The sequence below is a fragment of the Larus michahellis genome, chromosome 15, assembly GCF_964199755.1.
Source record: "Larus michahellis chromosome 15, bLarMic1.1, whole genome shotgun sequence".
NCBI classification, from domain to species: domain Eukaryota; kingdom Metazoa; phylum Chordata; class Aves; order Charadriiformes; family Laridae; genus Larus; species Larus michahellis.
In genome coordinates this window covers 9,931,973-9,948,155 of record NC_133910.1, presented here as the reverse complement: position 1 = coordinate 9,948,155, position 16,183 = coordinate 9,931,973, and the positions used below count along the sequence as shown (strand labels likewise).

The window sequence follows — 16,183 nt, the reverse complement described above, 5'->3', positions numbered from 1 at the left end:
CAGGATTTGTTAATTATCTGCCACATCACTGTTTAATGAGACAACAGCAATAAAATCAAGTTTTAAAATATTTGGGGGTATCAGAAAACTGTGCTTTGTGTTAGAAGATTCACCAATATTGGCACTCTTTTCAGCTGAATTACTAATGTGAACTGAGGAATATCCATCCCCAGTCAGAGAGCGCACAAGAGAGCAACAGCTTTAGATATTCCAGTACAATGTGGAGGAGTGTAACAGGGCTGCCCTCTCATTGCATACTCCTTGCTTGTAGCCAAACCACACACACCATTAATATTTTACTCCTGCTAGTCCTAATTGGCCAACAATTGCAAGTGATACCTTAAAACATCATGATGGTGGCCTACAACTCAAAACTCTCTCTCTATTTTTTTTTCTCCTTTTGGTCTCTGAATGATAAGCCTAAGTCCATGCTGTTTTCCATTTTTCTCTCATTTCAACAGGGTCAAAAACTCTTCTTAAATATGAGCTGTGATTCTCATTACTCAACTCCAGGACCAAGGACTACTGAAGACAGAATTTCTCAAGGTTTATGACTCACACATGAGTTATCTACATTTACTGAGGTTACCTTAGCGTCCATTCTATTTGGGGATTGTGAAGTGACATAGATTTAAAAAAAAAAAATTCTTTACTTATTTATTTGTGATTCCAATAGACTTTTTTTAACACAATATAAAATCATAAGCTCAAGTGTGGTGTCGTACCTGCAGTCACCTAGTCCCAGCGTTCTCTTCCTTTTTACTAAGCTTTCTGTTGGTATCAGCATTGATTCATCCTTCTGCTCTTCCCAACTTACCTTTTCATTGACTGAACTCTCCTCTCCTCTTCCCTTCTGAAGTTATCACATGGCAAATCAATGCCACGCAGACCGACATCTTGAATTCCAGATGGAATTCAGTCCAGCCACAATTTACTGATAAATCCATAGCTTTGAAGACTCATAGTTAAAACTCCTTATGGATCTAACCTTAAAAAAATAAATCATCATTCGAATTCATGGCCTTGCTACAAGATTGCCAAGTGAAGGAAAGGATGGATAGCTACTTTTTCACTGTCATCTGTTACATCAGCATCTTGAGAAGCTTTCCTCAGACAGCAGTTAAAATTCTGCATCTACCCACAGGAAAGTTTCTTATTTCTCCGTAAAAGCTGGTACTTTTATGTGAGTGGCAAGATACTGGACAAGACACAGGATACACAAGGGGAGTCTATACAAGAAGCAGCACTGATACATTCCAGCAAAAGTTTCAACTGCCTCATTTTTGGTCAAGGTTCTGTAATGCAGAATTCAGTTAGATGGAAAAGGAAGGAAGGATGGAGGGAAGGAAAAGGAAGAAGTTTTTTCTTTCTGTAGATCATAGGAAGACTTCAGACAGAATGCTCTAGTTTGCCCAAGGCTAGAACAAGGCTAGGGCACATGTTGTGCAAGTATAATTTTAGTTCTATGTCAGTGAAAATAAAAATTACCCTATACATTCATGCGTAAGCCAAGAGTTTCAAGCTGAAATGAAAACTCAGGTGAGGAGAAGACAGTGGGACTCCCAGGCAAATAAGCAAAGTACTGCATAAAAACTATGTGAAGAAAGTAGTTTCACAGATATATGCCATATTCCTGATGCAACATCTAGAAGCAGTTATTTGGTGTACATACCAGAGGTGGGATTTCTCTCATATTAGGTTTCTGTTTATGTGCAGGTCAGCACACGGAGCACGTAATGCTGTGACAAACTGCAGAGGGGCGGGAAGCAGGTCTGGCACAGGAAAGGAGTTCTAACTCAGCCAAATACCCTCCTAAAGTGAGATCCCAGCAGTGCTTTCTGAACAAGCAGAAAAACAAATGCTGAAGTTTAATTTTCAAGGATAGGGGCAGCACAGGCATACACCGCATCTGCTCCCAGAGCAGCGCAGGCATGGCCCAGCCGTGCAGTGCTCCCCAGAGCCGGGCTAAAGGCAGCTCCTTGTACCCACCCACCCCGCTGAGGGACACCTGTGGGTCCCGGAGTCCAGGTCTAACAGGGAAAAGGTTAATACTGAACTGCACACCATGGCTGAGTTAACTGCAAACACTGGGGTGAAGAAAGGGGTTTGGCAAAGCAGAACACATAGCCCATTGGCATTGGCACACAAAGGGCCTCTATCAGACACTTCCTGATGCTGCTGATCAAAGAGATGGTTTTCTTTGGGTGATGGTTACAGGCAGATCTACTCAGTAACACTAAACTACTCCTTTGCAGGAGCTAACAGTTTCATATCCTTATTCTGTCACTGGATTATTTTTTCCAGCTGAGATTTAAATATGAATAGAATGGTAAGACAAAACTACATATTCACAGCAGCGTGTTCTCTCGATTAAATACGGACAGGGAAATAGTTTGGCTGAAATCAATGTTGTCAAGCACAGAACAGACAAAGGATGGCGAGGAGTAACTGACGGGGAGGCCCACCAGGAGATAACAGTTCTTTGCCCTTTACCAGAGCTTCATTTTTAATGTTGATGTTAATATCTGTCACTAGAATGGGATAAGCAAGTATATTCATACTATATGAAGAACATATTTACTGGAAAAGCCACTGATTTGAAGTTAATTTGTTAATGCAGCAAAACACGTTGTTTCTAAAAGGTCAGTAGGGGAAGCTGTGTTGGAATATCAACTTAATTACCTGTGCTGTAAGGATGAACAGGCACAAAACAGCACATGGCTACATTGCTAAAAGCTGCTAAATTGCTATTCTAGGAATGTTCCTAAATGTATATACTATAGTTTTTTCTATGAAGGGGAGAAATGTCTGAATTAGCACTTTTTTACCAGCATACCTTTTTACTCTAGCTATTTTCTTAATTGTCCTGTTCTAAATACTTATGAAGCAACAAGACAGAAATTTTGCAGAAAGCAAATTTTATGACTGCAGATCTTGCTGTTTTACTAATTATCAGACAAGTGATTTTAAGCTATGAATGAGATGCTGGAGAAAGAAAAATCTTACATTCATTTTTACACTGTAAGAACTCTATTTAAAAACTATAGATCCCTCATCTCATAAAGTAGCTATTATATATCCAAGGAGCTTTCACAATACAGCTATTTAGGTTTTTTTACACTAGAGAAAACATTACTAAAAAAATCATACTTACGAGCGAAGTAACAGCTCATAAGCAGAATATTATCTCAAACTAATTGTGGATATCTGTTGAGATTTTTTTTAAGTGGTATTCAAAACAGAGCCTTTATGAGTAAATTAGAGGTGCTATTTCATATGCAGCAACAAGTGCAACTAGAAAAAAATGCATAAAGGAAACAAATAGATGAAAACTGGTTTGTTTGTACACGTAGAAGGAAGTGTTTCTCTTTCTCAATTAGTAGTGAGGGGTGTTTTTAATAATTTTCAAAGCAAAGCTTTTCTATATGAATATCTTATTTCCTTAAGAAATTCAGGTCTGGTTTAAAAGCTGCTAGTATGTTCTAAACACAATGCGACGTGGGAGAGAGATGCACTGTCCTGAGTATCCATGCTCAAACACATCATGCTGCAAAAGATCTGAAGTGCTGACGATGGAAGAATAGGCTGGACCTCAACCAAACACTCAATAAAAAAAAAAAAAAAGGAGAAGATAACAACACCGAAAAATGTATGGTACCTAAAAAGATTCAGTATAGAAAGCAGATGGAATCTATGAGGCAGCTGTTTTATTATCCATCCAGATCCCTGCACGGCGCGCACACTACTTTTTACATACTCCCATATGTACAGCTCACAAACTGGGATAACAAGAACGGTGTATGCTTTACAGCATATATTTTTAATTTACACTCTGAAATACTTCAACAGAAACCTGCTGGGTCCTGTGATAAAAATAATCTCCATGTTTTAAGGGATGCCTCATTCTTCGAGCCCTATTTGTAGATTGGGAAGGTAGAATGAATCTGGCAAAAATGCTGCGATGCTTATAGCTGTGCCAAGAATTTATGAAAGGGACAGAGACTGTCACAATTAAACGCTCTGATTAGTTTAATGATAAAAACAAGAATTATTTCCTTACCTTTCTAGCCAGGACTCTTCTGTTCCATAACAGAGAAATAGACAGTAAGAGAAGGAAATGAAAGGTAGGTGCCTATACTCTCCTGTTTTCCCTAATACTGAATAAGGATCTTTATTGCAGTCATATCTGGTGTCATGGGATAGTGCCAAAGATGCATGGTCCATCCCAAAGCCACTGAGAGGAAACTCACTCTTTATTAAAGGGGAAGAAAAGGGTTTTCTCAAAGTCTACCTTTGCTTCCTCTCTTTCCTGGCTGAGGCGAACTCTGTCCTTCCTAATCAAGGGTAAAAAATATCTTTTTATGGTGCCTCTAGACACAGAGCACTGATAACTCATCCTCATTTGTCAGCATTGATAATGTCCATCTACTAATCTCACACTGTGCAAATAATCCCAGAATAGCAAACTTTTAAAAATATTAAATACTATAATGTACAACATACCACAGTTTGCTTTAAATCTAGGGCTTACATGGTACTAACCAGATGCAGATCTCTCCTAAAACCAAGAATGAAAGCAGGAGCATGGTATCAGGATCAAGTATATCTTGTCAAGTTAAAAGGTTCCACCTTTTAAGGATGAAGCAAATAGGCCTCAGCTACATCTTACAATCTGCTGGTTATGGAAGAGTGTCAGGAACAGAAAATCCTAAACCACAGGTTACACTACTGTGGATTATTATTGTTTATAACCGATGCTATTCTAAAAACACATGGCTTAAATAATAAACCCCTTGGCTGTAGAATTGAATGGTATTTTATTTCTTTTGCCTGCAATTACAGAAAGAAGGAAGAATTTTGAGAATTAGATGGATATATTTTTCTATGTGTGCAGTAAGTGTTGAGCAGACACATACTCAGGCCATGCCCCAAGTAGCGTGAGTTCTTATATGATGTTGATCGGAGGAATAGTCTGTAGCAGTCGTTAACTTGTAATGGTATCCGTGGTTTAAAGACCTGTCGAGACCTCTGATTTCTTCCTAGCTCCAGCGACAGGGAAGTTCATATACTACGCAAACAAGCAGTACAAAACCCACAAAAGATGATATCAATACAGTTTGAGATTGTGGCCACTTAGCTCTTCCATTTCACTTTTTATCTGCTGTGCAGTTGAAAATAAACCCTGACCTCCTCCCATCTATACGAGCATTCAGTTCTTCTAAAACAGTGTAAAAAAAAACAACCCTGACTGTATTAAACTGATGTTATTCAACACTTTGCAGTTTGAAGACTCCTGACATTTTCCAAAGGAGATGACTGTCAACAGCCTCTTATTTACCTGGCACAGTTCCCAGGTGCCTGCAGACCACACTTTGAAAACCACTGTAAGTTAAGCTCTATGTAGTAGCTATCTCTTCCCACAGGAAACAGATGCCTATGGAACACAAAATATTTAATGCAGTTTAGCATCTTTCTGGTCCAAAAAAGCCTCACGCATTTTGTTTCCTATTTTGTTTGTACATAGTGAGGCCTTAGATGACTCTAAGAATCATATGCAGACAGCTAAATCACAGAAACACAGAATGGCAGGGGTTGGAAGGGACCCCAGCATTCTTTTAATCCACTTTCCAACCGCTCTGTTCTGTTTTGTAGTGTTTGACATGAGTGTTCCTTGCTGAGCTTTCCTTTTGCAATTTCCTTCAGCAATCAATGCCGTTTGGGTAAGGGGGTAATTTGCAACGATTCACTACCTTAAATGTGTACACCATTTTTTTGTTCTCAGAAGGTATTAGAGAAAAAACAAAGAAATTTCTACTTACAGAATGGACTTCTACATAAATTTCTTTGAGATACTCACTTTTACATAGACCACTGCAGCCCATTTTACCTGCTCTCCTTGTCCCCCAGGGCAACCACTGGTGACTTAGTACCATTTTTGTTATTTCTTTGATATTTTATCACCTCCTTTGCACCTCATTTTTTGCATCAGATTTTTTCTGGACCCTGCAATAACAGCAGAATCCTGACAATAACCACACCTCAGTCCTAGACAGATAACTCTGTGAACACACACGTGTGTTCATGGTACTAAGGCATGTCTAACTCCCAGAAAATAATACATCCCATGGACGCTACATTGCATGAGATGCCTTAGCCCGAAAGCAGCATAACTTTCATTCGTACAGAGAGAGCATAAAATCACGATGATCTGTTACATTATTGCATGATGAAAGGACCACGAGAGAAAACTCCCTCAACTCATTGAACCATGCCCTTTCTGAATTACTAGCAAAACAGCACGGAGGGTTGTTGGTTTTTCTTTGCAGAACTATTCGCAGAGATAAAACAGGGAAGGATTTGAGAAAGAATCTCATTGAGATGATGTTCAAATTTCCAAAGGAGTTCTACCAAAATGAGGTCTATTTTGTAGTGGCTTGTTTTCATTCTATCTGTTTCTGAACATACATGGATGGAGGCATGTTGCAAAAAATCCCAGACCCCAGGAATATATTTATCCCCATGTGTTAAAGTCTATCCATCTACTATCTCAGCAGAGTTTAAAATCACAGCTAATAGGTTAACAACTGTTTTTCTTCTGCTTCAAATGAAGAATATCAGAAAGCTGGGGGAATATTCGGCTTCCCAATTTGTACTGACTGCTCACTGCTACCTGCAATGTCTGTTTGACAGGACTGACATTTTGTACCGCTGTGAGATGGGAAAACGTGTGACATTTTTATTCATGGTGGCGTACGCCCTTGTAATGATCAGCCCTGGTCGATGTGCTTACTGCAGCAGCCCCGAGCCCTCGGAGAACAAACAAGAACCGAAGGTGCCAGCAGTTCGGCTGCCTTATTAAACACCACCAGGATCCTAACGAAGAGCAACTGCTGGAAAATCTCACTGTCAAATCCTCAAGGACATTGTCAACATGGAACTAACTACATATATTTTTCATTTAAAACACTGGAAAATCCAGCAATGCAATATTAAAGAAAAAAGCCACACTATTTTGTGTGTGTTTTCTTTTTTAACTGGCCATTTTGTCAGCTTTACATTGGGCTTTCTGTGGGCCTGATACTGGAATTCAAATCAAGGAGATCATGCAACCCACATGATTTAAAATGTTGGAAAATGAACATATCCCTTATTATCTTTTAACAGCTATTCCTCTCTAGCAAGCAGAATACTTGTACAGAAAAAAAAAAAACAAGAGAGAGAGAGTCTCTCATTTAAGGAGTTCTATAAACAGCAATGACTATCTGCTTCGCTCAGCTTCATCATTCACCGAGGAAGTCTGCATAATTAGGGGGCTACTCCTACACAAACACACACAAAAGTACACGGCTCCGGTATCTGTAGCACAGCACTCCACGACCCTTTTACTTGGTATTAATCAGTGCAGTTCTGAAGGGCAAATCCAAAAAATGCCTGGCCAAACAAGCCATCACAGTGGGGTTAGAAGTTAGAAGAATCATATGTTTCACATATTCTCTGCCTTTAATCTTCTAGTTTAATCCAGGGGCCCAGAGGTCAATTCAGACAGTGCTGGCCTAACTGCACGTATCAACTTCATAAGTAATACATAAGAAGCTTCTGGATGCTGATCTGCATTGATAGACTAAGCAAGGCATCCATCCATAAGACTCTGAGCTCTTCTCAAGTTGTCAATCTAGGTGATTTGGTTAGCCTTGCATGTACTGCTGTATTTATTTTATACGTATGTATTATTTATAAAGCGCAATTCTTCCACATGCCAGCAGTGATGGACCAAGACACTCTCTACAAGATACTTATGGGTTCCTCAACATAACAGGACTAACAAGGAAATTCTGCAGACATGTTACAGCTGCTATTGCTTGTCACAAAGCCCTAGGAGGTTGGCTCAACCACAGTAGTTTCTCCATACGTCTAAGCATCTGACTTGCATGTACCCAGGGCAATAAATTTATTCTGAACATCCCTGTTTAAGAAGCACTTGAAATGTCAAGACAGTTGGAAAACACTAAAAGCCATAGTCTGGAATGCGCTTTTTCATGGATGAACACACGTGCTGGATGCAGGGCTGCAGCCACGTAATCTTATTGCAAAGCATGAATTCCTACATTGCGTGAGCTCCAGACACACGACATTGCTGTAGCAGCTGAAGAAGACATAGCTGTCCGGCTGCTCATTAGAAAATACTGGCAAGTGAGTGCATGCGAGATGGTAACCTTTGGGTATGCTCTGCAGGTGGTGTACATCTTCCTAAAGAGAGCGCCAGGTCCCACTTGTCAAATATTTACAGGCATGACAAGAGTGCAAGACTTTTAGTTAGATAACTCCTATCCCATGGATTGCCATTTCTGCAAATCTTGTGCACCACAAAGCCGAATTTCAATCAAATGAATTAACTTTCTTGTCCATTGACTTTGTTTTTACTCCCCGGACTAAGAAACACTGTCCCCTAAGAAGCTGATGGGACATGTGCGTAGTCTCAAGCAGACATTAGATGGACAAGTGCTTCCGGGCCAATACACTTGCCTTTTTTGCAAGGGGACTTACTGAGCAACAGTGAATTCCTTTCTGAAAGGAACAGTCAAAGAAAGGAGTGAGAATAAATGAGGGCAGAAAATATGCTTTCTGAAAACAAAATATTTTTAAAGAACCAGGCTTATACTTTTGCTATGTCCATGAAGAGTCAAATGAAGAGAGAGAGGATGGAAACTCCATGTGGCTGAGCAGAAAGGAACGGGGAGACCATATTGCTCATCAGTGGGGAAGAGTGGAATGGAAGCTCATTTTCTTAATGAAGGTATCTATTGTCAGAAGAGTTCAGAGTGGCAAGAACAGGGGGCTGGCTTTGCAACCGTAGCACTTGTTTTCCCCTTTCCCCTTTGGTTTCTACCTCAGTGCCACACAATGCCTGCTGTGATCCAGGGGAATCTGCTATTGTTCCAAAGCACCTGGGTGTGAAGCGAGTCACAGGGTCTGGCACGGGAGCCTTCCTCCCTTCCCTACTTCATCTCTTTTTCCCTGGAGATAATCCCTCCCTCTGCTGCCCCTGGCCTCAGCGATCCAGTTTTGCATTTCTGGAATGTAGCTGGCTGGGTATCTCCCCATCTTCCCCCTGACCTCTTAATGCTGTTTAATCTTCTTGCAGAAGAAACCTGCCCTACAAAGCAGAGTTGTTTGTTCTGTATGCCTAAGCGCAGATCATGAATGGGAAAAAGGAACACGTTCGTTTACAGCAAATGATCAAAACAGCAAATAAGCTGGCAATTTCCATTTTATGGCCCACAAAAGTTTAACATCACTAAGAGCCATCTGGGAAGAGAACTTGGACAAGACTTTTCACAGTCAGATAAGCTGCTTTAATACAAGAACACATTTTCCGTTTGTTTCATAGTTATTTACATTAGCCCCAAGAATACTAATTCTCTCTAGTTTGCATCCAGAACAGAATGATTGAATCTCTTAAGCAGAGACATACTTGGAAGAGTCTTTTGTATTTTATTAAACTTTACCCTTAGGTAAATAAATGGAATAAAATATTCTATTTGCTGGTAGATAAAAATAAGCGACAGAAATGTAAACACACCTAAGCTTACAAAAGACATTTGAATTATAACAGAAACAATCAGAGAGGAAACAATCAGAGAGCTGAACAGGAGTACCAGTATAACTTGCTTCTAATGAAACGATACCCTTTCCCAACAAATGATGCTTCTGGCAGCTTATCATTTGTTGTTTTAATTGTACTAGACCAATTGCACTACTGACTGTCTAAAAGCTCCAGAGAAAACCTTCCTGAGTATAGATTTGTTTTTAAAGAATCTAGGCTCACCCCATCTTATGCTTAACGCAAACTCAGAATCTGAAAAATACTATCAAAACATCTGTATTCAGACAGTCATTCTTCCTTATTTGGAACATAAACCAGTAAGACTTATGAACAATCAAAAGAACTAAAATTTCTGCAGCCCTTAGGTGAAAATGAACATCATTTATAAAAAAACCCACAAACCAAAGCAACAACCAAACAACACCCTCCACCCCACCCCCCAACCCAAACCAAACATGTCCAGTACCACAACAGACCTCAGTGTTTCAATCTTTGGGTCCTGTCAAAGTAGCCCCTAAATCGCTGCTTGCTTGGGCAAGCCACGTGTTCAAAATAGTCACAGTGACACAGTGTAGTGTTTATTGTCCAAATAGCTGAAAGATGACATAGAAAAACATGTGCATTCTACCTAAAAAGTGGGAGTGTATGCATGGAAGCAAAAGCTACGAACACTCGCATCCCACAAACACCAGCTGACCCTGGTCAATGGTTGGTGGGCTCGCGGTGCTGGCCCTGCCTGCCCCACAGGAAGGATCCCAAGGACATCTATGGCAGCGGATGCCAGTAGTTGGATATGCAGCATGTGTTCCGATGTTTCAAGTAAGTTTTGGTCAGGTTTTAAGACAAAAAGCAGGAAGAAAGCAAGCAATAACATGACATTCACAAACGATGTTCCCTGCATAGAATCATAGAATGATAGGGTTGGAAGGGACCTCTGGAGATCATCTAGTCCAACCCCCCCGCCAGAGCAGGGTCATCCAGAGCAGGCTGCACAGGAATGCGTCCAGGCGGGTTTGGAACGTCTCCAGAGACGGAGACCCCACCACCTCTCTGGGAAGCCTGTGCCAGGGCTCTGCCACCCTCAAAGGAAAGAAGTTCCTCCTCATGTTTAGGTGGAACTTCCTATGCTCAAGTTTATGCCCATTACTTCTTGTCCTGTTCCCGGGCACCACTAAAAAGAGCCTGGCCCCATCTTCCTGACACCCACCCTTTAAGTATTTATAAGTTGTAATTGTATCTTCTACAGCATTGCATCTTCTACTATAATCAACCTTACTTTTTCCCAAAACAGAGAGTACTATTCAGTACTGCATACTATTCATTCGAATTGTTCTCTTGGCTTGAAAATCATTCCCTCTTCTCCCCACTCATTAAACCTTGGTTGCCTGCATTGCTCTTGCGACTTGTTGAGTGCAGTTGTATTGCCTCATAGAGTCCATGATGATAGCTCCTTGTCTTTGGTTGATCTGAGGGTCAATATTAAAGGTACAACCTGAGTAAACCAAAAAAGCATGCAAAGTTAAACTGGACAAAAAGCTGCGGTCACGCTGCCCTTCCACTTTCGTCTCCTCTTGTAGTCTTATTAAGAACACTTTGTTTAAATCTTTATTGCATTGCCCTAGGCTATCTGGCTAAAATCTTTCTTTTCACAATCAAGGAGAGCTTTCCCACAATGTCTTAGTATTACGTAAACAACTGTTAAAACAATTCCATACTAAACAACCCTCTCAAACAATGCCTGATAACCAGTTGCCCAGATAAGCCACAACACTACAGAATCTCATACAGTTAGATAATTGCTGCTAAATTTTTTGAGAACAATCAGCTGAGGTGCTATACATTCAAAGACATTTCAAGATATTTTACTGATATTTTTTGTAGCCTAATAACTGCAGATACACAGCTGTATTTGGAAAAGCTAGGAACTACCTCACTATAGGGTGAGAGATAATGAGTTAAAATTAAAGGTTGCTGCTGGCTTGCTAGCCCATCCCCCTTTAGCTAATCTGTCATGTAATGAAGAGAAGCACCTAGCATAGGACAGCTAGCTGCCGGCTCACTTACAGCGAGCTGATTAAGAATGTTCAACCAACAGCAGACTGCAGACCTTTCCAACGAAAATAAATAGACTGTATGCAAATGTGTTTGTCACTTTGACAGCATGTCTCAATTAAAGCATCTCGCTGCTGTTGGTAGGCTCGCTCACTGCAGTGGTATGGACGAGGCTTACTGCATTACTGATACACAGGGCTTGACCCTAATCCGCATGCATGCATTTTAAAAAAGTCTGCCTTTGCCATATACACCAGCATAATACTAGCAGACATAGAAAGCAAGTGACAATGAGAAAAAAGCCTCTTTCATCCTCTTCAGTTTATAAGAACTGTGAATGCACAAACAGCCCTTATTTCAGAGTTCTTGTGGCTTTTTAATTGTTCCCACCTACTGTATTCTAGACAGAGTTAAAAGTGACACTAAAATCTCTCCCTTTAATCACTAGTTAGAAGCCATCTCCCATTTAAACAGTAAATGTTGCCACTTTTTTCCTCCCCAAAGCCTTAATTTATATTTCATAAACCTGAACACCTTTTCCTTTTGAATGAAAGTATGTTTAATTTTCATTTTGGCATTGGGCTAGCAGGAAAAAAGGACCAGTGAAAGACAAAGGCTGTAAGTGAGATAGCCCTACAACTGCTAAGTTAGATCATTTTTTGGAAACCGACATTTGTAATGTAATGACAGTAATAAGCATTTAGCAAGTGAGCCTTTCACCACAGCCAGTGGTTTGGTATCGCTGATGTGTGTTTCTTTTGACACAGAGAAAGTGATCATTAAAAAATCTGAAAGTGACCGTTAAAAAAGCTCATTAATTCAAATTTGCACTTTCCACTTGATTATATATTTCATTAATCTACCAAAATGTTTGAACCATCCATCCTTCATAAAAATCTAAAGGAAAAAACTGGAAGTAAATTATAATATTATCGGGATTTCTGAGTGCTTTAAGTGAAATGTAACATTTTCTTGCTGGAGCTAGATGGCTACATTTCTCCAGTAGACCCAATTCCTCTCAACAGTATTGGCACAGAAAGTAAGTGAAAAATAAATCACTACTGCAAATATTTAATTGGAACAGAATCTGTTTTTTAAAAAAAAAAAGTCTCCAAGAACTTACATTTAGCACAGTGGTGAAAGTTTTGAAAGAAACAAACCTAATACTAAAATGATACAGACACTATTGCTCTGAGCAATGATTGTATGTTGTGTAGCCCTGCCTAATACCCAAACAGTCAATGCAGCTACACTGGCTAGTTTCTAGTTTCTATTAATAGATACTTATCTAAAAATCTGGTTTGCTTCCCATTCTATAACTCCCACTTATTTTACCATTGTTTTAAAATTACACCAGGTTTCCTTAGAAGAAACCAAATATTCACTTCTGTTTTCTGATCATAATGCTGTAAAAAAATAGATACAGAGAAAGACAAGAGAATTGTGAACACAGATAATGTTATTTTTTGAGTCAGACTACACTTCATAAGGGAACACTGGCAAACTGTTAGTAAATACTATGTTTTCCCATGAAAAAATCACAGCAACTACATTTTCTAAATAATTAGCTCTTAAAAAAAATATCACACAACCAAACTCACTCTTTTGCAGACATATATAAAAAAAAAATCATAGAGTAACGAATGCGTTGTCAATACTGAAATACAAAGTACACTAATAAGCTATTAATTGATTTTTCCATCTTAGTTCATTGCATTTAGTTTTCAGAGAATGTTAGAATGCTTTAATAGTTGGATGTTCCATATTGACACTAATGATCTGGCTAGATAAGAGAGGACATTTTAAATTATACATCCTCAGTCCTGAGGGCTATAGCACTTTGCATGCTAAAAGAACAGCAAAATAGTTTACAAAATTACTATAATAACTATGCTTCCCCCTCATTCATTTAGAATTTATTTTCCTCAAAATCATCGTATGAACAAAAGGAATCAGTAAACCCCAGAAAAATCAGGTCCTTGGAATCCCATTTCAATAGGTACAACAGAAATAGACCTATAGTAACATAATTCACTTACAAAAAATAATGAAACAATTGGCACATTCAGTATTGTGACTGTTCTCTGAACTATTTTTGCTGAGTCAGACAATTTAAAGAAACCTAGCACTAAGACATACCTGACCAAAGTGTACTGTGATGGGCCGCCTGTCTTCTCGTAATTTAGGGTCCTTCTTCTCAACCAAGGGCGAAGGTGCTGTCCTTGGCAGAGCCTCCTCTGGTGCCGCAGAGCACCCGTTCTCAGTGATGTCCTGCATGGTAGGAAAAGGTGAATAGCATGGCCAGGAACATTCTTGATTAAGGGTAAGGGGCACAAAGGAGACACTAGAGGATAATGCTGACTAACAATTTTGATGTTAGGGAAAAAAAACACCAAAGCACAGAAAAGAAAACATCATTAGAATAAAACATTTAGTTGTACTTTGTCAATTACAGCTTGTGCACAACCACTCTCTCATCCTAATACCAACGTTGCATGAAAACAGACACATTCAATAATATGTCTGACTTAAACATACAAAAGCCAGGAAATATATAGGGAGGCAAAAAAAAAAAAACATAGCTCAAAATTTCTATTCTAGGAACAAATTTAACAAAAACCTAGGAACAGGGCTATTCTGCTTTTTGCAAACAGTCATTTTATTTACGTTACTTCACAGAATTATCTATAGCAGAACAATTAGTTGTGGAAGTGGCAAGGAGAGATGAAACTCAGAGCTTAGTTAGCTTTGCATTTTATCTTTGAGTCTGTGTGTACTGACTACGCCTTCAGGAGATTGTATAAAACAAACTGCTGCCTAGTGGGATGCTTTTTTGTTTTGCTTTGCTTTTGCTTTTGCCATTGGTCCTCATCTTCAGAAGTGACGTGACCCATCAACCTAGGTTAGAAGACTTGGCAAGTGTATGTATGGTATATGTAACATAGGTTTTGAAAAAGACAAAGGCGTGCAGACATAAGAAATCAGACAAGGAGAAAAGAGTTTGAAAGTCAGTTGAGAAATAGTCTGTAACGCAGTGGGCCCCAAACCTTACATCTCTTTGCAACAATATCAAGGAAATAATGCTTGGTAAATATAGAGAGAAACCTGCACACACTGTAGCTCTGCAAGACTGACCTAAGGTTGGCTGCTGACATAGACATTGCTTTGATTCACCGACCTTTGACATGCCCCCTCGAGTTTCCGTCTTGCTAAGGTACAATAATGAGACATGTAAGCCGATGGCCAATTAGAAATGGTTCTTTTGGACACAGACTGACCTAATGTGTTTAGGTCAAATGAAACAAAAAGCTGGATGGACTTTCTAAGGGGCTTTGTCTGCTCCACAGAGAAGCTGAGAGACCTTTTTAGATCCAGCTGGTAGAGCAGTGGTTCACCAATATGGGCATAAGGATCGTGGGGAAATTAACAACTTGTTAAGGTCAAACTAGAGAGAAAAACTTTTTTCTCCCCCCACCCTCCAGCTGCACAAGGCTACCTTGACTTTAAAAAAATTCAACAAAGTACACTGAATTAGTAACAAAGAGCCCCAAAACAACCCAGTGACAAGAAATGTAAGCTTCTGTCAAACTCACACTTCAGCTCCAAACCAGCAACAAGCTACCAAGGGTTCTGGTCAGTTCTGGAATCACATAACATACGGCAGCAGCGTACACTGGTCTGAAATGTGACGGCATTAAATACAACCTTTATTTACATATTTCTATACAAGTATAGCCACATGAATTGCGCACCAAGCTTCAGACCCGTTATGTGTATGCCAAATGGTCCCCAGCACATCCAAAGCCACTGGTCTGCCCTGGACAGTGGACAGTCCCAGCGCTGCAGAGCTCTCAGAGTTTCACCTCGAGCTGTGGTTCCACCTCCAACCAAGGCAACAGACAGCTGGGAATCAGTGGAAAGCAAGGCATCTTCCAATCCAGGCAAAACTTCCAGAAAAATGTAAAAAGGACCAAAAAGTTTGGACATCAGGGGAATGGGAGGAGACAAAAGATACAGCCAGATCAAGCCATTAAGCAAAACCCTCTAAGATGTATAACGATCGCTGCAAATCCTTGCAGCTTTTATTGCTATAGATTTGCTGTACTTCTCTGATGATATAATTGCATACAAAAAAAAAGATGTTCCTAAAGTGTATTTTCACTGTGTTTGGTGTACAGACTTCCAAAGAAACTGCAGCAGATTTCAGTCAAAAAAGTTATATTTTAAAAAATTACTTAATATAAATGAGAATGTAATTATTTGATACTTCTCTCTTTTTTCAAAATCCCTAAAAGGCAGAGAAATCAACAGCGCAGCTTAAGCCATCAAAGCAAAATTTGCTGCACAAGAGTTCATGTTCTACCTCCAGTGAAATCACATTTGAGCTAAATAAACAGAGAAACCTGATTTTAAACATCCCAAATAAGGGCTCCAAGTAGCTTTAAAACGATTAAATGCCAAAGTGTTTGGCAATTCTATAACTGGAAAGTAGGCAACAGTCCTTCAAAGCAATCTGTGATACACCTT

General features: G+C 39.6%; 1 protein-coding gene across 11 annotated transcripts in view; it reads right to left on the bottom strand.

Annotated features, from left to right (window-relative positions):
• DENND1A (DENN domain containing 1A) overlaps nt 1–16,183 on the bottom strand; it is a 206,363-nt gene that overhangs the window by 23,833 nt on the left and 166,347 nt on the right. For all 11 annotated transcript variants that reach the window (XM_074608948.1, XM_074608937.1, XM_074608947.1 and 8 more), the window contains one exon: nt 13,796–13,927. In XM_074608948.1, coding sequence (XP_074465049.1) covers nt 13,796–13,927 — 132 coding nt within the window. The remainder of the gene's footprint in view (nt 1–13,795; nt 13,928–16,183) is intronic.